At 47.6% G+C, this 22,292-nt stretch overlaps 1 protein-coding gene across 1 annotated transcript; it reads left to right on the forward strand.

Annotated features, from left to right (window-relative positions):
- Nucleotides 1–2,293: 2,293 nt before the first annotated feature.
- PAX1 (paired box 1) lies at nucleotides 2,294–16,855 on the forward strand (the record flags this gene model as incomplete). Its single annotated transcript, XM_080813243.1, has 5 exons — nucleotides 2,294–2,564; nucleotides 3,017–3,646; nucleotides 5,240–5,382; nucleotides 5,909–6,131; nucleotides 11,376–16,855. The coding sequence occupies 5 exons, from the start codon at nucleotides 2,294–2,296 to the stop codon at nucleotides 11,465–11,467; spliced, it is 1,359 nt and encodes a 452-aa protein (XP_080669369.1). The 3' UTR covers nucleotides 11,468–16,855.
- Between the last annotated feature and the right edge of the window lie 5,437 nt (nucleotides 16,856–22,292).

Raw genomic sequence — 22,292 nt, forward strand, 5'->3', positions numbered from 1 at the left:
CAGCTTCCGCACTCTACTAGCAGAGGTGGGGTGATGTTCCCCAGATAGGGCAGTTGTGAACCAGCTCTCACTGTGCCACCTCTGACTTTATTTGCTCGTCTCTGAGCGTGCATGTTGTCTCCTCTCCCACATAAGAAAAAAAAAAAAGGCTTTAGCTGCTTCACCTGGTCTTTGGGGTGCACTGGGTTATGGATGATGTAGTTCTCAGGTCTAGAAACCAATGTTTTTGGTTTCCAGCAACCGACTTGAAATCCAGGCAATGAAAATCTAGATCGGAAGATAACAGGTTTCAAACTCCCCAGAGAGAACTAAGGGGGGGGGTGCTGTGCTCAGGATATGGCGTGGGGCCTCTGGATACTCCGCATGCTGTGTTTGCTCAGTTCTCCGCCTGAGCTCCTCTCTCTGTGCACCCACCTTAATCCAAACGGCCCCCTTCCTGGCTTCAGTAACTTGACTCTGCACGGTCTTGAACAGGCTTAGTCTTCCAAATAGTTCCACCCTACCCACCTCCCGCCAGAGTGCTGACTAGGAGTCCTCTTCTCCCAGAGCCCAAGACTGCACTATGCTTTCCATGCAGCAGGAGGGGAGCGTCCTCACTTCTTTTGAACCTGGGTTTTCTTTTTCCAGGGATAATTCTTGCCCATGTCCCACACTCTCTATCTGGAGAGCCCAGGGTATATGGCTCAGGCTCTCCTAGTTGACACATTTCAACAGGTTGACTAGGAGCTGTTGGATGCTCTTTGGTTGGGTTGCGGAGGGAAGAGGATCACCGCTGCTCCCTCGGCTTTGCTGGTTGCGTCCATGTGTGGCTCGTGCAGCATGGCTGCTCAGGCTCAGTACGCAGCTCTCCACCAGATCCCAAGCTCTAGAATCTCTGGGATGGGGACGGAGGACAGGGGAATCCTCCTGTTTCCTGAGGAGAGCTGGGAATCCTGAGAACTGAACGCTTCTTCCTAGGTGCCCCTTCCTGCTCCTGCCAGTTCCATCAATGCTGTTGGCACTCACTGACCCCAAGCTCAGAACTCCCAGGTCCCAGCCTTTTTTTGTCAGTTTGGTGCAAAATTGGGAGCCTTCTCCCTCTGCACCTGCTATCTCTTGGACCCCACTGTATGACTTCCTCTGGGACTGCCATGGTTGGTGACACAGACTGGGAAGTCCAGAACCAGGTGTTGATGCAGTTAGAGTTGATGGGTAATGCTAAGGCCAAAGAGTTCAGGGTTGTGCAAGCCCTCCTCCTTAAATATAAGGGTGAAAGGACTATTTAGTGACTTAACCAGGACCCCTGAAAGCCAGGGTGCTGGGTGAAAGATGAGGCTAGGTTGCCTGGGCAGGAAAGGATGTGGGGTATTTGGCCTGGAAGAAAGGAACTGTCCTTTAGGCCTAGAGGGGAAGCTATGATGAGTGACATCCTACAGGCCAGGCCACCAAGACAAGCTTGTGGTCTGGAGAGAAGGATCCCTGTTCCTGGGGGCAGCAATTCAAGATTACTTCCCGACTGGCATCTTGTGCCACCAATCAGAAATGAGTGCGGGTGAGTGGACCTGTCCGCAGAGAGACAGAATCTAGAATGTGCCTTTTTCACATCACTGATATCACACCACTATCCTACTGGTGTGGGTGGCAATTAAATATTGTAAAGATTTCCCTGAGATCAGGTTTGGGGTGTCGTCTGGAAATGAGACACAGAGGAGTCTGCTCAACCGCAAATAGTTCTTCCCGAAAGGCACCCTGCAGTACGTTGCCCGGCGCTCAGGCACTGGCATCACTCTCCCCATGCCCTGCCAGGGGAGAGAGGCGGTAGAGGCAGCCATGCACTGAGGACCTTGTTATGATCAACTTTTACCCTCTGATATCTTAGCGGTAATGTTGGAAGTAGTAATACAACTAAAACCCAAACTAGTACTAGTACTAATAGTAGCACCAGTAAATACTCATCAATTTGGAACGACTACCTCATCATTCTCCAAAGTGGAGGCGTAAGGGCTTTGAGGAGAGCCAAAAAGAGTGGAAGATCCCAGGTCCGGCTGGGGTTAGCACTTGTGTGTGTGTGTGTGTGTGTGTGTGTGTGTGTGTAGGGGGGGATGGGTTGCGGAGAAGGGCCGAGGGGGGAGGAGAGCAGGAGGAGGGGGTAGAGTTTCAGAACCGAGAGGGGGGCGCCGGGGTGCAGTGACGGGAACCAATGAGCTGCCAACTCGCGCGTCTCCGGCGTGACTGCCGAGATTGACGTGGAGGACACGTCAAATTGATCTCCGCACGCTGCAGCCTCCCGGTCAGACGAATTTCTCCTAATCGGATGAAGTTCACTCTAGGCCTGGGGTCGCGGGCGTGGAGAGTGTCCTGGGAGCGCCCGGCGGCGGCGGCCGGCCCGGGGGAGGGCGGCTGCGCGCTCGGCGGCGGCGCACGGCGCGTTTCCAGCCCGCGGCCCGACCGCCGCGGCTCTCGACTCGCGCGAGCCCTCCCTCTATGCCTCTCCCGCGGCGGCGGCGCCCGAGCTCTCCCGGACTGCGCCGGGCCCAGCCCCGGTCGCCTCGGCGCCAGGCAGCTGGCTGGCCCGCGCGCTATGGGTAAGGGGCGAGCGGCAAGCGGGGTGCGGGCGGGCAGACTAGGCGGGTTGGGTCCCGGCTCCTTCCTTCCGTCTAGCCTGCTCTCCCTGGGAGAGCAGGTCCCGGGTCCCAGACAAGTCGCGTTCTCCTCACACCCCAAGCCATGGGAGGTTGGGGGTGGGGAAGGTTGCCTGTCGCAGGAGGGGATGTGCCCCTTAGATGCGTCAAAAGTCCAGAAAGGGCAAGCAGGGCTGAAGCACGCGGCGTCCCCCTCCGCAGTGCCTACGCGGGCGCCCACTCCTGGAGCCCAGACCCGGTCCGTTTGCTCGCACTGCGAGATTCTGAGGACCCTCCCGCCCATCACCTTCCAAGGCGCGCCTGGTGCGGCCCCTCGCCTGGTGTGGCCACTCTTCTTGGCTAACCCGCTGGTGTTTTCTCTCCTTCCAATTTACTCTCGTCCGGCGCGTCCGCAGAGCAGACGTATGGCGAGGTGAACCAGCTGGGCGGCGTGTTTGTCAACGGCCGCCCCCTGCCCAACGCCATCCGCTTGCGCATCGTGGAGCTGGCGCAGCTGGGCATCCGACCCTGTGACATCAGCCGGCAGCTTCGCGTATCCCATGGCTGCGTGAGCAAGATCCTGGCGCGCTACAACGAGACAGGCTCCATTCTGCCCGGGGCCATCGGGGGCAGCAAACCCCGCGTCACTACCCCCAACGTGGTCAAGCACATCCGGGACTACAAGCAGGGCGACCCTGGCATTTTTGCCTGGGAGATTCGCGACCGGCTGCTGGCCGACGGCGTCTGCGACAAGTACAACGTGCCCTCTGTGAGTTCCATCAGCCGAATCCTGCGCAATAAGATTGGCAGCCTGGCGCAGCCCGGGCCCTACGAGGCGAGCAAGCAGCCGCCGCCGCAGCCGGCGCTGCCCTACAACCATATCTACCAGTATCCCTACCCCAGCCCTGTGTCGCCTACGGGCGCCAAGATGGCCAGCCACCACGGGGTCCCGGGCACTGCAGGCCACGTCAGCATACCCCGTTCATGGCCCTCGGCACACTCGGTCAGCAACATCCTGGGCATTCGGACGTTTATGGAGCAAACAGGTCAGTCTCGGTGGCCCTCTGTAGCGTTCCTGGAAGGGGCTGAATTGGAGATTGGAGGTGGGGGGGGGGCAGCGGGCATGCCATCCTCCTCTGACCGGTTTTGGCTCAAGGGAGGGTTCAGGGCTGGCCAGGGAGACTGAGGGTCTTGGGCCTTCTGTGGGAGTCCTCGGACATCTTGAACTTTTTATGACAAACATGGAAAATATTTCCCAAATGGAAGAGCAATCGCCGACCACAAATTCGGAGGCCTGAAATTGCACTTTTTCATTCTTGCAAAAAGTATGCAAAACCCTATCACCAGATCTTAGCCAAACAAACCACAGAGTCAATCCTGCGACCCTCTCTTATGATCCCGATCTTTCGGGTTCCCTCAACATTCCCAAAGGGTTCTGTTCCTCCCAGGCCCAAAGGCTCTTTTGAGTCAAAAGGCACAGGGGAGCTGTCGGCGGGTCTTGTCGAATGGTCTGTATCTCCCGCAGGCCCAGCAGCCCTGCAGCTCCTGGAGCTGGGATTTCCCTTGTCAGTGCCCCTGGGCTGCAGCCATCCTGGGGTGAAAAGTCACAAGGATTTGCACTTTGCCTTCAATTTTAACCCAGTACACCCTCGTTCCTCTTTCTTGGCAGGGGCAGGAAGAGTGAAGGGGGAGGGTGGATGGTTTGGGAGCATTGATTCGGGGCTCAGAAAGAACTTATGCGGGCTGGGACCAAGTCCCCAGTCTCTTCACAGTGTCCCTTGCTCCCAAGAACGAGCCAGGGAATTGCGTGCTCTTGGGTGAGCAGACTCAGGACATGCCTAAGAAGCAAAACTCACCTTATCCCAAGACGGAGGAGGGCAAGCTTGAAGGAAACAGAATACTTAGTTCCCGTGGTAGTGGGGTTTTCCTCCAAGGCGGAGACCGGGCATAGTTTTGTTTACCCGGGTGGCTCAAAAACCCTGGGCCACTTGCTGGGCCAGAGCTCCACATGGTGCGATCAGTGAACAGTTGGCAGGGAGGTGACCTCATCGGGTCTTCACTCAAATCTCGAGTCTTCTCTCAGTTACCTGTGGACACGTGTGCTCCAGGAGCAGACATGTGCCTGGGACACAGGCAGCTGTCTGGGTTGTTGCCTCTTTTGGGAGACCTGGGATGTCTCCGGAGGCAGTTCTGCCTAGCCTTCCAGATGCATGTTGAAACTGAGAAACCCATGTAGTCTTCACAAGCCTGCTGGGGATTTGAACTTGGACCTTTCAGGTCACCGTTTCTGGACATCGGAAATGTACCTTGGCTGAGTGCGCCCAGCCCTGGCTCCATAGGACGTCTACTGCCAGAGACTTACTGTTTCGCAGGAAGCGGGTCAAAGGCTGGGAGGAGCACAGAGCAAGCCTCTCTTCCCTCTGCCCTGCTAGGAATGAAAGCGAAACCCAGTTTCCCGCCCCCCCCCCACTCCTGATCACTGAGTGTTTGAGTATCTCAGGTGTGCCTGAGGACCCTCTGCCGCCTGCTCAAATAGCGCAGTGCTTATAGGCTTGTGTGGAAACGTCTGGGCCAGAGAAACGCGCGTGTGCCCAGCACAGATTGAGATGCCCCTTCTAATCCATCCTGTGTCCCCGCAGGGGCCCTGGCTGGGAGCGAAGGTGCCACCTACTCCCCCAAGATGGAAGACTGGGCCAGCGTGAACCGCTCGGCCTTCCCGGCCACTCCAGCAGTGAATGGCCTTGAGAAGCCTGCCTTGGAGGCAGACATTAAATACACTCAGGTAACTGAGAGGCAGGGGAAGGAGGTGTCTTCAACTGGGGGAGTGGGAGGGTTGGCAGATGGGGGAAGAGAGAAAGAGAAGAGAAAACTCTCTGGGGCCAGGGAACGTGTTGGTGTGTCTGACTGCCTAGCCAGTGAGCGTCCGCGCTGCGTTATTTCTCCTTTTCTCAAGTGCACTAGTTTGGGGGAAGCTGGCTGTCCACGGGATTGCCTTGCTTTTTGCCAAGATACTTCTATTAAAAAAAAAAAAAAGGTGGAACCGGGAACACAGATGGGAGAGGACTCCATTCTTCTAAATCCCAGTTGGTGAACACCATGATCCCCCTCACCTCTTATAATTATTTATAACAATTTGCGTGGAAATCACTTTGCCAGAGTCCTTGCAGGAAAAATGAGAGGCCAGGCCTCGGGTGGGGATAATAGAGGGGACTGCAGGGGGAAATGAGGATCCCCTAGCCCAGTAATTGCTCGTGCGGGACTGCCTGCTGCTGATGGTCTGTCTTCTCTGTCTTTCTCGATCCCTACAGTCCGCCTCCGGCCTCTCTGCGGTAGGCGGCTTCCTGCCGGCGTGCGCCTACCCGGCGTCCAACCAGCACGGCGTGTACAGCGCACCAGCCGGCGGCTACCTCGCCCCGGGACCGCCATGGCCGCCAGCGCAGGCGCCTCCTCTGGCTCCCCCCGGGGCCGGCGTCACCGTACACAGCGGGGAACTGGCCGCAGCGATGACCTTCAAGCATCCCAGCCGGGAAGGTGAGGGGCACGAACCGGGAGGGGGTTCGATGGATGGCTCTAAGGTTAGAAAGGGTGCCAGGGAGGAGTGTAAGCGTAGGACTTGGTGAGAGAGTCCAAGAGACAGAGAGGGACAGAAAGAGGGGAGAGCTGGGATGCTGGGGTGGGTCCCAGGCATAAATACCTCCTAAGCCTGTAGCTTCTTGGAGCCGATTGATTCGTAACAGGTGTACGCCCTGTTTCTAGAAAGGCAGGCAGAGTTGAGAGAGTCTCCAAGACTGTCCCTCCTGACTTGTACAGAGAGAGAATTCAGAAGAGCGTCAGGCTGGCGAACAGGACTCCTAGGTTTGAACCTCGTTTTGTGTCCTTGACCAAGTTATCGCTCCTTTCTGGGTCTCCGTTTCTCCAACAGCAGAAGGATTCAGAAGCACCATCCAGGCTCACCTTTCCGTGGCTTGTAGAGCTTTGCTTCTGTGGTGGACTACACTTGGATTCTTCTAGGCACTGCCTCTCTGTTTTGTTTCTCTCTTCCCTTCCCTTCCTGGCCCTGGTCTTTGATTCATTTTCTTAAACATATGCTTTGGGAATGGAGAGAGCATTTCAATCATGTATCCCCAAGTCTAGACTCTTGAACTCCGTGTGATTTGGGGGTCCTTCTTTCTGTGGGAAATGTAGCTGGAAGTTCTCTTTCCTTTTCTCCCTCCATAAAAACACTCCCTGGTAAGTCCACTAACAGACTGGAGGTATTTAATTGATGGTCAGCAGTGTGAGGGGCACCTTCTTACAGTGCTCTCTGCATTCTTTTTTTTTTTTTTTTCTTACAACTTGAGAAAAGCTCACTTGCTCTTGAGTCTCATTTTCTTCATTGGTGAACAAGGGCTGGATTTGCTAATTTCAAACCTTCCTGCATTTAGGTTCTCCTCATCAGAAATTTGCAACCTCTGCAACCCTACAGAAAAGGAAGGTGTCACCTGAGGGGGTCCCAGCCCTGGCCGTGAAGGAGACAGAGCATAAACTTGGAGGGCAGCATGGGGCAGAGGGATGTTTTAGATTACAAAAGGAACTTTACTACCTGATATTCCTCACACCTGCAAAGCCAGACATAGGGGACAGGTGGCATTGGGTAATCAGGGTACAGCGCGGTGATTCCTTCTATGTGACATCCAGTCAAAAAGCTTTATTTCCATGGAGTTTCAGTGAGGTGCAATAGCATGATGGGGGAGTGTGAGAGAGAGAGAGGAGCCATTAAGATGCCATCAATAACAGTCAAGTGGAGGGAATTTTTTCCCCTCTCTTTTCACTTTTTCTAGAACATAAACATATTGGGGTATAAATTACAAAAACTGAGAATTAGCATTCCTTTAAGCTTTACATTTCAGGACATCTGCAGAAGTGCTTTTGCTCAGGGTCTTGGAGTGCTGGAGTGGGTCCCAGGCATATATTCTTCCTCGTGCTTTTGCCAGGGTCTTGTTCTTGGCCTCAAATCTAACTGCTTCCTTAGGAATGGAAGTTATCTGCTGAATTAGGATTAGAAATGGAATCTTCTCCATTACACAAATCAAATAATTTAAGCAGGTTCATTTGAATTAGAAAAGTATACCTACAAATTGAAATGATCCCCCCCCTCCCCCGCAAACCCCCACCCAGGGCTGATCTCAGGGAGGAAGAAGATTTAAGAAAAGGGACTCATTATCTTCAGAATAACGCCATCGTTTGCTAACAGAGCCACTTTGTCCTGAGGCATTTCAGATTCTACATTAGAAACAAATTATAACATGTAGGTAACAGTCCAAAGGGAAAACTACACAGTTCAGTATTCTAAACTAATTCTAGTGAATTGGGGCCGGTGGGGGCGGGGGTGGAATCTGTTGGTGGCTGATTTTCTTTAGAAGATAATTTCTTTCAGAAATACAGGCCCTGGGTGCCTGGGTGGCTCAGTCGGTTAAGCATCAGCTTTTGGCTCAGGTCATGATCCCAGGATCCTGGGAGGTAGTCCGAAATCGGGCTCCCTGCTCAGCAGGGAGCCTGCTTCTCCCTCTACCCTTCCCGCTGCTCATGATCTCTCTCACTCTCTCTCTCAAATAAGTCAATAAAATCTTAAAAAAAAAAAAAAAAAGAAATACAGGGCCATTCGATGGCCCTCACATTCATGTCCCTTTTACCAGTATATTTGCTTCTTGTTATGAAACGCCCCACCCATTTTCAAAATCCACAGCAATAATTAGCTACCTTAGTTATTAAATTAATATCTTAATTTCCTGACCCTCACAGTTCTTTAAAATCTAGGTAAATGATCATCGAATAAATTTCTCAAGCTGGCATGCAAGTGTTAGTGTTTGAACAGAAACATAAAAATCATGAGAATTACATGCCTATTTGTATTCTCACTGGCAGAGAAGTTTACTTCAAAGACCCTCCCCTGCCCCTTCCCTGCTCCCCACAAGCTTTGAAAAATTACAAAGTAATAAGTCTCACTGCCTTTAATTTTTCTAATCATTAAATTGTCTTCAAAGAAACTTATCCCATAAGACAATTTGCTATCATTGTTTACTTTTTAAGAATGGTGGGAATAGAATTTACTGAATTTTTTTCCGTAACAAAAATTTTCTTTCTTTCTTCCTTTTTTTTGGTTTTAAGATTTTTTGGATTTATTTGGGAGAGAGACACAGCAAGAGAGGAAACACAAGCAGGGGGAGTGGGAGAGGGGGAAGCAGCCTTCCTGCTGAGCAGGGACCCGACGTGGGGTTTGGTCCCAGAATTCCGGGATTAACAAGTGAGCCACCCAGGCACCCCAAGTAACAAAAGTTTCCTACTGAGAGCAATTTAATATTATTCATGCTCAGTAGCAAGCAAATACTTTTGGTTGTCTAGAGTATACCCGCACAACACATGTGTAATATTGTATCTATCTTCACATCCCTTCAGTGCATCCTCCAAATCAGGTGCAAATGAACATTAACTCTTACCCTGAGGGAAGCCAAATCCAATGTCAAATTATGCATTGCTATTTGTTAATTTTATCTTGGTAAAGGGTAGCGAGGCTGGGCTACCTGTTTTATAGGCGAGAAAGTATGATTTACATTTTCCATCTGTGAAAGGAAACTTTAATTCTTGGGGCCTGAAAGAAAAGGAAGGTTCCACCTCATCTACATTTGGAAGGGACCTGATATTTTTGGAATCTCAGTACTCATTTATTTTCTTTTCATAGCCAGGGCAGGTCCATTTCCACACACTCCTTCCCAGCCTCTGGACAGGTGACAGACCCCACTAGAGGTTCCTGCAAGACAACCAGTATTTACAATTGACAGTGTTTTCAGAAACCATCAAAGCCTCCTGGTTCTAAAATCCCTCCCAGAGAGGCTTTGGAAAGACAGGTTTTGAATATCAAATCTAGAAGATATCGCATTTTCCTTAAAGAAAATATGTTTATACTTGTTAAACTCAACTCCAGGCTTCCTTCCACTTAACTCTGCTTAGGGTTAGTTTTTAAGGGATCGATCCTGAAAATGTAGTTTGCCAGAGAGCACTAGGTTGCTGGCGTTTGCCTGAGAGACCCACCCAAGCCAACCAAGTTTCATTTGACCTGCCTCTGAAGACCACTTCCCAGACCCCGTTTCTGTCCGACCCAACCGTGGTCCCAGTGGCCCTGCAACCGCAGTCCCAATATTTTGAAAACCCTTGTCATCATTCCTGTCCCCTAAGATTAAATGAACCGGCAGGGCGCCTAACGCGGCCGGCTCAAGCCTCCAAGACCCCCAAGACACAACCACTCACGCAGCTCCGGTCCCTGCGGGTGGGAAAGGAGCGGAGGAAAGGTCCTAGGGCGAGGGGCTGGTGTGGACAGAAGAAAAAACGCAGCAACTGGAGTAGCCCCCGTAGAGCGGGGTGGAATCTATCTCTGCCCCCTTCCCCTCCCCCCGTCTTTATTTTCCTACTAGTTCATTTTCTCCCTCGTGTCGAAGGCAGCCGGCCCATAGCGGAGAAACCTCCTCTCCTCTGATGTTTTCTAAACAGGTCCTCACCTTGAAGCGAGTGTACAGGGTGGAAAGCAAGGGTCAGAAGACCTTGTTGGCTGAGCAGCCACAGTGGTGTTTAGGAAAGAAAGCTGAGAGGTAGGGGAGAGCAGAGTGGTTACTCTGCCCTGGAAAGGTCTTTAGATCCCTGTGAAAACCTCTGCGAAAGCAGATGTTCTTGGCGCGCGCGTGCGTGTGTCCGTCTTCAAACAGGGCTATCCGGCGCAGCTCCGCGCAGTCACTGCAAGTTGCGACTGGAACTGGTGCACGGCAGCTGCAGGGGGGAAAAAGTCCAGAATTATCCCGATTCCAAAATGAAGCTCTAAGCTCCCCGTTTTAAAGGAGAACTTGCAGGGAAAAAGAAGAAAGCTGAAAATGGGCTCCTTTAGGTATAAACAACTTGAGTTTCCTGCAGGAGGAGCCGAACCGCCAGGGGCTGGGAAAGGAGAAACAGGTTGCGCAATCCTGGCGTCACTTTGCTGGTTTCCTGAGGCAAAACTCGGGCCCCTTCCCAAAACCCTAAATAATAGAGCAACGCGCAGAATGCCGTCTGATCTGGCAAATTCACTGTCACTTAATCCGGAGGCCCATAAGCCCCAGGGAGCGCTTTGCCCGCAGTGGGGATAGCAGCTGGATTCCCGGGCCGCGGGGCAGAACGAAGTCGGCCACCCACTTAAAGTGCGGCCGCCTCCTGTGTCGAAGGGATCCAGGCCGCCGCGGGCCCTCCATCAGGGGTGGCTTTGGTGACCCGCTTCCCGCTGGGTTATCCCCTGTCCACCGAGAACGTCCTGAGCCGCTCGGGGGACACTGGACCTGATACGCTGGCAGCTCCCCAAGTCTGAGCGCGCGGCTGGGGTCTGGGTGGCGGTGGGAGGAGGGGCGTAGTTGGTGGAGGGGGGAGCTCTGGGATCTGAGTGCCTCCACGGCCGGCTGCCTAACGGACCCGTGCGCCCATCATTTCCTTTATTGAAAGGGTGCGGGACAAAAGCAAGTACACTCGGGCTGCGGTCAGGGAGCGTTTGCAATGCGACCAAGGCTGTGCTCGCTCGTGGCTCCCTTAAGGGGATCCGGAAGGATGGGCGCGTGGGGTCCTTGGACGGCGCGGGACCCTGCTTCCTTCTTCCGAATCCCTATAGTGTCAACTCCGGATCCTCGCGCTGTCACCTGTATTTGCGGACGTCCCAGGCCTCCGAGTCTCTCACTCTGAGCCGCGCCAGCCAGTGACCCGACGCCCCTATGCTTCCTCCCGCAGCGACCGATCGGAAGCCGTCCAGCCCCAGCGGCAAGGCCCCGGATGGCCTGAGTAGTTTACACGGACTGCCCATCCCGGCCTCGACCTCCTAGGGGCAGCGCTCCCCGGACCCCGAGCCCGAGCCCGAAGCAAGAGGCGGACCGGCGGGCGGAGGGGGGCGTACAGCTCGGCGTTGCAGTTTCGGTGGCGCGCGAGAGAGCCAGGACAAGCCGAGGAGGTGCTTGGAGCCAGCCCGCGGATGGGGCCCGCCCCGTCGGTCTCCAGGCCTCGCCTGGCTCACCGGCCCGGCGGCCACACTTCCTTCACCGGCCAGAGTTTTTAGGCCTTTCTGAATTTTGGCTTTAGACTGTTGCCACCTCGTCCCGATCCTTGCTCCGACGTGGCCTCCCTCGCCCGGCCAGCCTCAAGTGTCTTTTCCTACCTCTCCCAGGGTTGTGCAGCATCTTCCCCCTCTCTCTCCTTCTTCTCTCCGCTTTGCGTCCTTTCTGTCTTTGCTTTCTCCCTCCTTCCTATCCTACATTCCTTTCCTTCTTCCTGTTCCCCTGCCTTCCTTTTGTCCTCTTAATTTCTCTCCCTGCAGTCTAACCGGCTTCCCTTTCTGCTTTCCATGTTGCACCACCGTGCTTGCTTTCCTGGGGTCCTGCCCCCTTCTCTCTCTAGCGTCTTTTACAGTAAATGACTCCGTTTCTCTTCATTCCTACTGTTTCCCTGACCTGTCTGACTTCCCAGGAGAGCCCCAGACTGAGCTTCATGACAGTCCTCGCTCTCCCGCTGGGACTATTTAGTTTCCACCTCTCGGAGCCCCCAAGCACTAACGAAGAGGTCTGGAACCTAGGAAATGGACAGAGAGGCATGGCTTTTATATTATATTTTTATATTAATGAACCCAAGCAAAACAGGGATGAACTACCCTGTTCTCTCTCTCTCCCCCAGGATATGGTCTGATTATCTGTATGTTCTCAGTGCCTAGTGGCTGAGCTTCTCTTTGCTTCCTCTGAGATGATGTCACCCCAAAGAAGACTGGGGTAGGAGTAGGGAGCATTGGGGTCATAGGTATTTTCTCTGCTTAGAGAGCTGCCCGCCCTGGAGGTGCTCCTTCCCACCCTTCCATAACTAATAGGAGGGAATCTGACAGAAGGTAAATGCATCAGCACTGTTTTTGGTTTTCAGGGGTCAGCACATTTGTTAATTTAAACCACAAACTGCTTCCGGGTACAAAGGTGCAATCTGGCTTCTGGTTTGCAAGGGGATGAGGGTCAGAAAAACTCAGAAAGTGTCTTCCAGAGCTGGACACGAGAGCTGTTCACTGCTTCCGAGTTCAGGTGCACTGGTGGCGGGACCCTGGACGTAAACTGCAATTTTTGTAGTCATAAAAATGTCACTGGCGAGAGTGTGACATCACCTGTTAAACATGGCTGCCTTTGAATAAAGGAAAGCATCTGGAGAACGCTTTGTAAGGGTGAGCAAGTCTGTGTCCACTTTGCAGTGTGGTGTAGGTCTGCTTCACTGACTCTAGCCCCTCAGTTCCCAGCGTGAACACTATTAAGATGAAATTATGTGATTGGTTTATTCACAAGCACTCGCAGCCCGGGTTGGGCAGGAGGTGGAGGAGAAGGTGAAGGAGGCATGCTTTCAGGGCTCTGTCCCAGGGTACTCCAGGGAAGAGACGTATGTGCAGAATTCATACTAACAGGAGGCTGATTCTTAGAACAAAGTGGGCAAAAGACAGTGAGCAACAATGGGGACTTTCCCAGAACATTTCTCACATTCTGAAAGTGAAAGAAAATTATGCCAGGCTGCCAAACCATTTAGGGATTTCTAACTACACAGGAGTCTTTGGCTAATTGTTTTGTTTTTCCTTTTCATGTTTGGCTTTCTCGAACTTACAGAAGGCATTTTTGAATTGAAGGTTTTGCTTGTAAGTGGAGTGGCCTATTCAGACTAATGGAGGGAACCAGTGGGGAAATTATTGTGTCTCATTGCAATCATACCTACTGAAGGTATTAATTACAAAACGATATCTGCTTTTTTTTCATATAGAAACTTTTGTTTCCAGGTTTTCAAAGGCTCTGGCCTTAAAAAAGTTCCATTTTATAGGTAGGAACATTGAGGACTAGCTATTTGGTTTCCTTTCTCTGAACCATGCAGCTAACTGCAAATTGCAGGGTTTGGGCACAAAAACTACGTGACACCATCTCTTCAGAGAGCCAGGACTGGGGCTTGAACTTTGGGTCTGGGGTCCTTAATTTTCTGTGCCAACATTTCCTACAGAGAAACTAGTCAAAAAGGTAATAGGAATAAAGTGTGAAAAGGAAGCATGTTTTCAAGTTATAAGTCCTCTCGGTTTGTCGTCATGTACTTAAATGAGCTTTACATGCTCATGATTTTCATGAGTCCTTGCTTGCTGTCGGGAGGGACGGGTTTGCCTGGGCCAGGAAGAAGGCATCTCTCTGCTTTCTGAAGAAAGGAGAAGACTCTGTGGTTAGCCTGTCTCCGAGTTGCCATCATCCCTATTTCCCTGACATTTCCCACTTTTGTGTTTGTGCTCTGGGAGTTAAAGGTAAAAAAGCTGGGAAAAGCCACCCAGGAATGATGGAAGACACATTGTAAAAGCTACATGCAAAGGGCGGCATATTCTAAATCTGTCGCCGATGGTTCCCCGTGTCCTGCGGCTGGAGATGAACCTTTCAGAGTTCCTTGGCCTTGGGGTGAGCTTTCATGGGTCATGAGCTGCATTCAGTCCCAGGGCCTACTAGCAGGCTTTGACATTGCATGGGGGATATGCAGGGATATCCCTTCTCCCTTGAGGTCTCAGGCCATGGGAAGTCCCAGTGAGCTTGGGTTAAATCCCTGCTCCTCTGTAGTGTGACTGAAGGAAGCTGTGACCTCTCAGCCTCCACAGTCTTGTCTATGAAATGCACCATCCAACGCAGTGACACCCATGGTGACCTGGCCTCGCGGGAAGCTGGTACTGGTGTTGCTTCATCTCTCTGGAGGTGATTTTGCTGTTAACAAAAGATAGGAGAGTCATTTTAACGGTTGATGGGGGACCCAGAATTTTAAACTTTTTTTCTCAGAAGATCCCATCAGAATATTACAATTTTGGTGTCTGTGCTTATGGATCTGTGGAGATAGTGGGGACATAGGATAAAATTAGGTAATACCAGGCTAGGTAGAATAATTTAAGAAAAAAATCATTCCCAAAAGCAATTTGTTTTTCTTCTTGCCTTTTATTTTTTTAATTTAAGATTTCTTTTTAATTCAGAAAAGCACTAAAGAGGAAATAAAAAAGATGTAATTACTCAAGTAACCCTTTGATTTTTTTTAAGAATAAAAGTAATATATGTACATTGTTAGAAAATTCTAGCAGTACAGAAACATTGAAAAGAAAAGTGAAAGATTTTTCCTGTCTTCATCTCTGTCCTTAAAGGTGAACACTGTTACAGTCTTTTACGAATCCTTCCCAGGGGAAAAAAAAAAAATGAAGGCAGTGGAATCTGTTTCTGTGTGTGTGCTATCTCACAGTGCACACCAAGGATCTGTACTATATGCACAGAGACAGGGTCTGGAGATCTGATCTTTGCATACCAGCAGCTTCAGCTCCACTGTATTCACTTTACTCTTCTGAAAGGATGCATATCAACAGGGTTTATTGAAAACAGAGTATTTGTAAAGGGGGCCAGCTTCAAGCTTTAAATGAATAAAGGCAGGATTTTGTTGCATTCATTTTTGGAGGAAGTGCTTCAAGTGGATTGTAATAACTTCTCTGGGAAAGGTGGCTGCTTTTCGGCAAGGAGGAAAGGAAGCAAACCAAAGAGAAGGAGACTCAGAGACAAGAGAAACTGAGTTTTGTCCTTCTTAAAGATATTCTGACTTTTCCAGATCACCGAAGGGATTCAAAGCTTTGAGGGGCTGGCAAATGCGATTTTCCTTTCCTTTGAAGGGAATCCGTTTCTCTAGGTCAGGAAAGAGACCAAGGCAAAGGGGTGGGAAAAAAATATTGGATAGGAACAAAATGTAAATATCCAATCCTGGCACAAGCTTGCTTCTTACCTGTCCCAATTTACTTGGAATCCCTGTGGAATTAGCTTCCTGACAGATGAACCTCACTTGTAGACAACTGGGTTTCCCCATTTGCTTGTTTCTTGACTCCTGTTAAAGAGGATGGGATTTATTTAATTGAATGGTGGTTTGGGTTAAAGCACTCTGTAGGTTTCCTGGCATCAGCTTCCCTAGCTAGAATTACATTGGCCTGAGTTTCTTTTCAAAAGAAACTCTACCTGCTCCATGTTATGCTGGATAATATGAATTTAGAATCTTGCCAAAATGTGCCTGAGGAACTCAGTTGAAAGGACTGTGCATCCAGACAGGCTACATAATGAGAAACACTTGATTCTCTTCTTTTAATAGGCAGGAATTATGCGCAAAATGGTATTTGGTCTTCACCTTGACCTTGCTGTCTGAACTACAGCCTCATTCACTGAAGAAATGTTCCGTGGCCGAGATAGTTCTAGCCAAACGATCGGAGCTCCACTTAGAAAAAACAAAACAAAACAAAACCAAACAAAACTTCTGTTTTTGGATTCTTCTTCACTTTTTCTAAGGCCAGAGCAAGGAGGAATCACAGTGCCTCTTTTTCAAGGCATTACAACAAGAACCACACATTTAGTCAGAATCCAACTCGGGAATTCTAAACACTTGGAACAATTATACTCAATTTAGGCAAGTCTCTTCTTTGGAGTTGAAACTGGTTGAAACCCCTCTTTCACTCTAAAGAGCTCTTCTCCAGGAGAAGCAGTCTGTGATCTTGGTTGGAACACACATCTGTTTCTGGGCTGGCCAAATCCAAAAGTGGAATCCCAATTACAGTTTTCATGGCTGATGGAATTTCAGCTGCACTACAGTTGAACCACCTGGGCTGCCTCCACTGTCTTTTTTCTTCTTAAGGTTGAAATAAGCTGATCGAGTGTTCATTCAGCTCTTAAATTACATTTCCATCCTGTACCATTTTATTTCCTTTTTCTCTGGTGAGATATATTGACCAATGGATTATCTCCAGTTTCTTAGACCAGCCACATAATGTTCACTTTTGGGAGTTCTCCTGGTCGCTGGTGGATGTGGTTTTAGCTTCCTAAGATTTTCTTTTACCCCAAACAACACAACAGAGTGAAAATTCTTTAACTAGTTGGTTTGGATTTAAAAAGAAATCTCTTGGAGGAAAAAATAAGTGAGATATTTGAATGAATTGAAAGAAGTAGATTTTTTTTGAAGAGTTGAATTAGAACCTGGAACCCCATGAAACATTAAAAAGAAAAAAAAAAGAAAGAAAAGGAAAGGAAAAGAGAAAAGAAAACGTTCCTTAGGCAAGCAAGGTGTAAAAAGATTAGTGTAATGATCTAAGAAGCCAAAGGTATCATTCTGGCCACCAGGGGGAGCACACATTGTTCCATGAAGATAAAGAGGAAAACAAAGCTAACACTCTATCTAAAAAAAAAAAAAAAAAAAAATCATCATTTTGGTGAACCTCTCCAGGTTGTGAACAACATCTGTTTACAAGAAGAGTGTTTTTGTTGTTGATATTATTGTTGTAATTGGTGACCAGACGCTTTGATTCTGAACAAAGGGAAGCAGTTGGGCATGTGGTGAAAATGGATTTTTTGGCTCATCCACATGGGAATTATCAAATAAGTTAGCTGAGAAGTCAAGAGCCCCTTATAAATAAGTTTCATTTCTGACTTTGACTCTTATAGATACATATATCCAATTCTCTGAATCCAGAGCAAATAAGTATGAATTGGAAAAAGTAACCTATTTGAAACTGACATTTTTAAGAAATACAATGGATTTTTATCTCTATTTGTCCAGTTTTGATTTTTTGATTTGATTAATTTGGGTTTTAACCTGAATTTTTAAGCAACATACCCATTTTTAGTGATTTTTGAGGTTCTTAATCGGGTCAAGTCACAATTCACATTTACAGTAATGGTCAATGTATTGCAGAGAGGCAGCAGACAGCAAGGAAAAAGACTTATTTCCTTACTTTTCTTTTTATTTTAGGATAAAATCCTAAAAAAAGAAGGGGGGAGCCTCTCTAATTATTTTTTCCTCTCTGGTCACTTCTAACCTGGACTTTTACATATATTGAACTCATCCTACCAGCTGTGGATCACTCCATCTGCCAAAAGTAGTCTGGGAAGGGATGGGGTACATGCTGGCTAAAAGTTGGCAGAGCTAGCTAGGTTCAAATCTGAGTTGTACCACCCGGCAGCTGTGGTAGTTTGAGCAAGTTTAGACAAAACTTAACAGCCTCAGTTTCCTTGTCTGTTTATTGGGACTAATACTCCCTCCTGCGGCACTTCTACAGATTAAATTCGATTATATATAAAGAGTAGAGACTTGCTTTGGGTCAGTTGGTTGTGATTAGTTTTATTATTGTGGCTTTCTTCTCTTGTCCTTTCTGCATTCCCATCAATATTTTATAGTGAATTCATTCATGTCACAGTCCTGGAGACTGTATTTTCTATATATCAGATTTGTGAAAAATACAGAGGCTGTCAAGACTGCTAATGCTGGTCTTGGAATTTCCTGAAACTTTCAACAGCATCAAAGGGAGTGCCACTGTCAGCTACTAATCAAAGCTGGTAGCCCTGGGACATTCACCAAAACCTTAAGAGTACTTGATGATTTTATAGCTAAACCAGAGAGGATTAATGACCAGCCAGGTTGCCATCATTACTGTGTGCCAAGTGTGCTTAGGTCAATGTCATGTGACCATGCTTCCTGTCAGGTCAACAGACCAGAAACAGAGACCTTGTCCTACTCTCTTTCTCTCAAGGGGACCAAAAGGCCTGTTGCATTTCCTACTGACTGTAGCATGCTGGTTATTGGCAGCCATGTTGGATTTTGGCCTTTGCCTTCCTGCTCTCTTCTGAATAAATTAGTTTTATAAAGATAAAGTCACTGCCGTTCCTGCTTTCTCCCTCTGGTTGGCTGCAATGGGGACACAAAGAACACAGAAGTCTTCACCTCAGTAACTTCAGGAATTTCCCAAGAAACTTTTCAGGACATCGGGAGAGGAAATGGACCCCTTAGATGTCCATTTTGGAACTTGAAGTGTAGGTGAGATCTTCATATGTTGTTGAAGTTTAAGTAGAAGAAATCCACACATGCTCAAATTTGTGTGGCAAAAGAATATTTAAAGTGTAGTTTTAGATTTTACTATTTTAGTAAAATTCATATGCATCCTTTTAGATCTTTTTATTTAACCATGCTTCTTTGCTCCAGAGGAAGTCTATGGGTTTTTTCTCAAATGTTTGTAGCCTTATCAGTTGTATGTGAAAGGTACCTACTGATTGAATATGGCAGTTGGGTTCTGACTCCAAATTATTTGGAATTTATTCTCACAGAACGGATGCTTTCAAAAGTAAACAAAGACATTAAGACACGTATAAAAAGACTCTGTCACACAGCGTGAAGTGCAAAGTGTAAATGTATTTTTATAAGCATATGGATCTCATTTCTCTTAGGATATGCATGAATTTAAAAATTAAAAGAAAATGTGCTGGCTACAATGTGTTTTTAGTTCACATTAGACTTTAAAAACAATCAGAGGTGCCTAATATATTCATAACGGAGCAGACTCCTTCATTCTATGATGTCATTTGAACTATGGGATAATGATTAATATTACCCCCCAGAGTCTTTTTTTTAAAGACACTCCAGAGTGGCCCTTGCAATTTGAATTTCTGTTTTAGAGCACATTCTACAGTTTATGGCCAGACTTCTTTCTTCCTGCACAAACTTCCAGGTTGCTATGCTCAGCACACTATCACTGTCATTGAAGTTTGGCTAGCACCCACAGTGGAGTCAAATAGTTGAGGCTTCGTAATGTTTACATTGAAGTGGAAGAGGCATGGGAGAGGAAAAGAAGTGGAAGGGGAGCAATGTTCAGCCCCTGTGGTCACATGGAACGGATTCTGTCAAGAATGTAAAATAACATTTGTATCTAAGTTGTGCTCAGAATTGGTGAAAGATCTACGGTCCAGTCAAGAATGTAGCCAACGTTTTTAATTTCAGTTGTCATGATAACATAGCCTTAGAGCATTGTTCAGGTTGTACTAGGCTCAGCATCAGAAGAAATTTTGGCTGCAAGAATTTCATTCCATTTAGTTAAATGAAAACAAATTAACATTGACACTTTTTTTTCTTGCAAGCTTCCCTTTCCACTGTGATGTTAGCAATTGCTGTTAGGAGTGGTAACCATTGGTTCAGTAAGAGATTTCTTTTAAGAGTTTAAGACACATGAAAATAATAAATGGTTTAGTTGACTTCCATCTGTTTTGATCAATGTAGAGCCTTTTAACTCAGGATTCCTTGGATAAAAATGAAGTTTGCATACCCTCATATGTGTAAAATAGTATTGTTTCCAAAAAAGTATTATGGCTTAAAAAAAGAAAAGAAGTAGTATAGGAGAAAAAGTTCTAATCTTGAAAGACCCATTCTCACTGCCCCAATATAGATGGAGAAGTGGAATCTCTTGTTTGTCCCAAACTTTCCTAACAGAGATAGAAAGATACCTTATCAATGATACTTAATGCAGAGACTAGGGTTTTCAAAGCCAGGGTGTAGGAGAACAGGGTCCATGAACATTGGCTATCACCTTACATTATTAAATTCACTGTTAAAAAGTACATAGGCTTCCCCCATCCTCTATAATAAAGGCTGATACTATGCTTTTAATAGGTGCCATGTATGTTTCAAAATAGCTTATGAATATTTTCTAATTCAATACTCACAGACCTCGGGGGAGATACTGTTTGTATCCTCATTGGGAGATGAAGAAATTAAGGAAAAGAGAGGTAACATGACTTGGCTGAGGTTATTCAACCAATAATGCAGATCTAGTACTCAAGTCCATACACTTTGGCCTCAGAGCCTGTGCTTAATCCCTACAAAACCAAGAGATTCTGGTAAGCCTTCAGTGATTTCATCCTTTCTTCTCCCTGAACCCAAGTGAAGAGTCTCTGCCCTTTAGGTCTTACCTATTTCTAATGCTTATATGATGTTACATTTGGAAAGTCCCTACATTTGGGATTGGTTCCAAGGCAATGCAGAATTATTATCGGTACATGACATTTGGAACATTACCATAGAGGTATCAGCTAGCCATTGCTGTGTAACAAAGCGTTCCAACACATAATGGCTTAAAACAATGATTTATTATTTCTCATGATTCTGTGGGTTAGCTGGGTGGTTCCTCAGCTGATTCCCCTGGGGTTCACTTATGCAGCTTTATTTGGTTGAAGGTTGGCTGGCCTGGAAGGCCCAAGGTGTCCTTACTCATGTGGCTGGCAGTTGGTGCTGACTGTTGACTGGGGCTCCACGGGTCTGTTCCACATGGCCTTTCCTTATCCAGTAAGCTGGAACAACTTCTTTGGTTACTCTTGCCATCCCAGGGTAGCAGTCCAAGAAGGACAGAGTGAAAGCTGCAAGGTCTTTCAAGGTATAGTCTTGAAAGTTGGATAATGTCATTTTCCTATATTTTTGTTGGTCAAAGCAAGTCACAAGGCCAACCAAGACTCCAGAGATAATAAAAGACTCTAGAGTATCCACTTCTTTTTTTTTTTTTAATAAACATATAATGTATTTTTATCCCCAGGGGTACAGGTCTGTGAATCGCCAGGTTTACACATTTCACAGCACTCATCATAGCACATACCCTCCCCAATGTCCATTTCCCCACCACCCTCTCCCATCCCCCCTCCCCCCAGCAACCCTCAGTCTGTTTCTTGAGATTGAGTCTTTTATGGTTTGTCTCCCTCCCAATCCCATCTTTTCATTTTTTCTTTTCCTACCTCCCCCCAACCCCTCCCCCACCTTGCATCTCCACTTCCTCATATCAAAGAGATCATATGATAGTTGTCTTTCTCCGATTGACTTATTTCGCTAAGCATGATACCCTCTAGTTCCATCCACGTCATCGCAAATGGCAAGATTTCATGTCTTTTGATGGCTGCATAGTATTCCATTGTGTGTATATACCACTTCTTCTTTTCCATTCATCTGTTGATGGACATCTAGGCTCTTTCCACAGTTTGGCTATTGTGGACATTGCTGTTATAAACATTCGGGTGCACGTGCCCCTTCGGAGCACCACGTTTGTATCTTTAGGATATATACCCAGTAGTGCAATTGCTGGGTCGTAGGGAAGCTCTATTTTCAGTTTTTTGAGGAACCTCCACACTGTTTTCCAGAGTGGTTGCACCAGCTTGCATTCCCACCAGCAGTGTAGGAGGGTTCCCCTCTCTCCGCATCCTCGCCAGCATCTGTCATTTCTTGACTTGTTAATTTTAGCCATTCTGACTGGTGTGAGGTGGTATCTCATTGTGGTTTTGATTTGTATTTCCCTGATGCCGAGTGATGTGGAGCATTTTTTCATGTGTCTGTTGGCCATGTGGATGTCTTCTTTGCAGAAATGTCTGTTCATGTCCTCTGCCCATTTCTTGACTGGATTATTTGAGTATCCACTTCTTTATGGGACAACAGCAAAGTGACTTTGCAAAGGGCCATGACTACCCAGATGGGAGGAATTTATGGTCAAGTTTTGCAGGGCTACCAATTTTTAAATAATCACAACAAAATATAGTTTTTACATTATTTACAATGGTATCTTTAATGGCTTGGCAGTCATTTCAGCATCTTACTTCCAGGTTCTCATTAAGACATTGATAATAATTGTGTTAAACAAACATTAGGTATGGAATCAGGAGACACTTCTGGATTGTTAGTAAACCCAATATGAATGAGAAGAGTGAATAAATGCATTTTCTTCTTAAACTTCTGTCCAGTTGTCTGCATCCTGGAGGGAACATGGGAAGTAGGAAAAGGTATAGATATTTGAAGTTTTATTTTAATATC

Source organism: Martes martes, assembly GCF_963455335.1.
Source record: "Martes martes genome assembly, chromosome: 9".
Classification (NCBI taxonomy): domain Eukaryota; kingdom Metazoa; phylum Chordata; class Mammalia; order Carnivora; family Mustelidae; genus Martes; species Martes martes.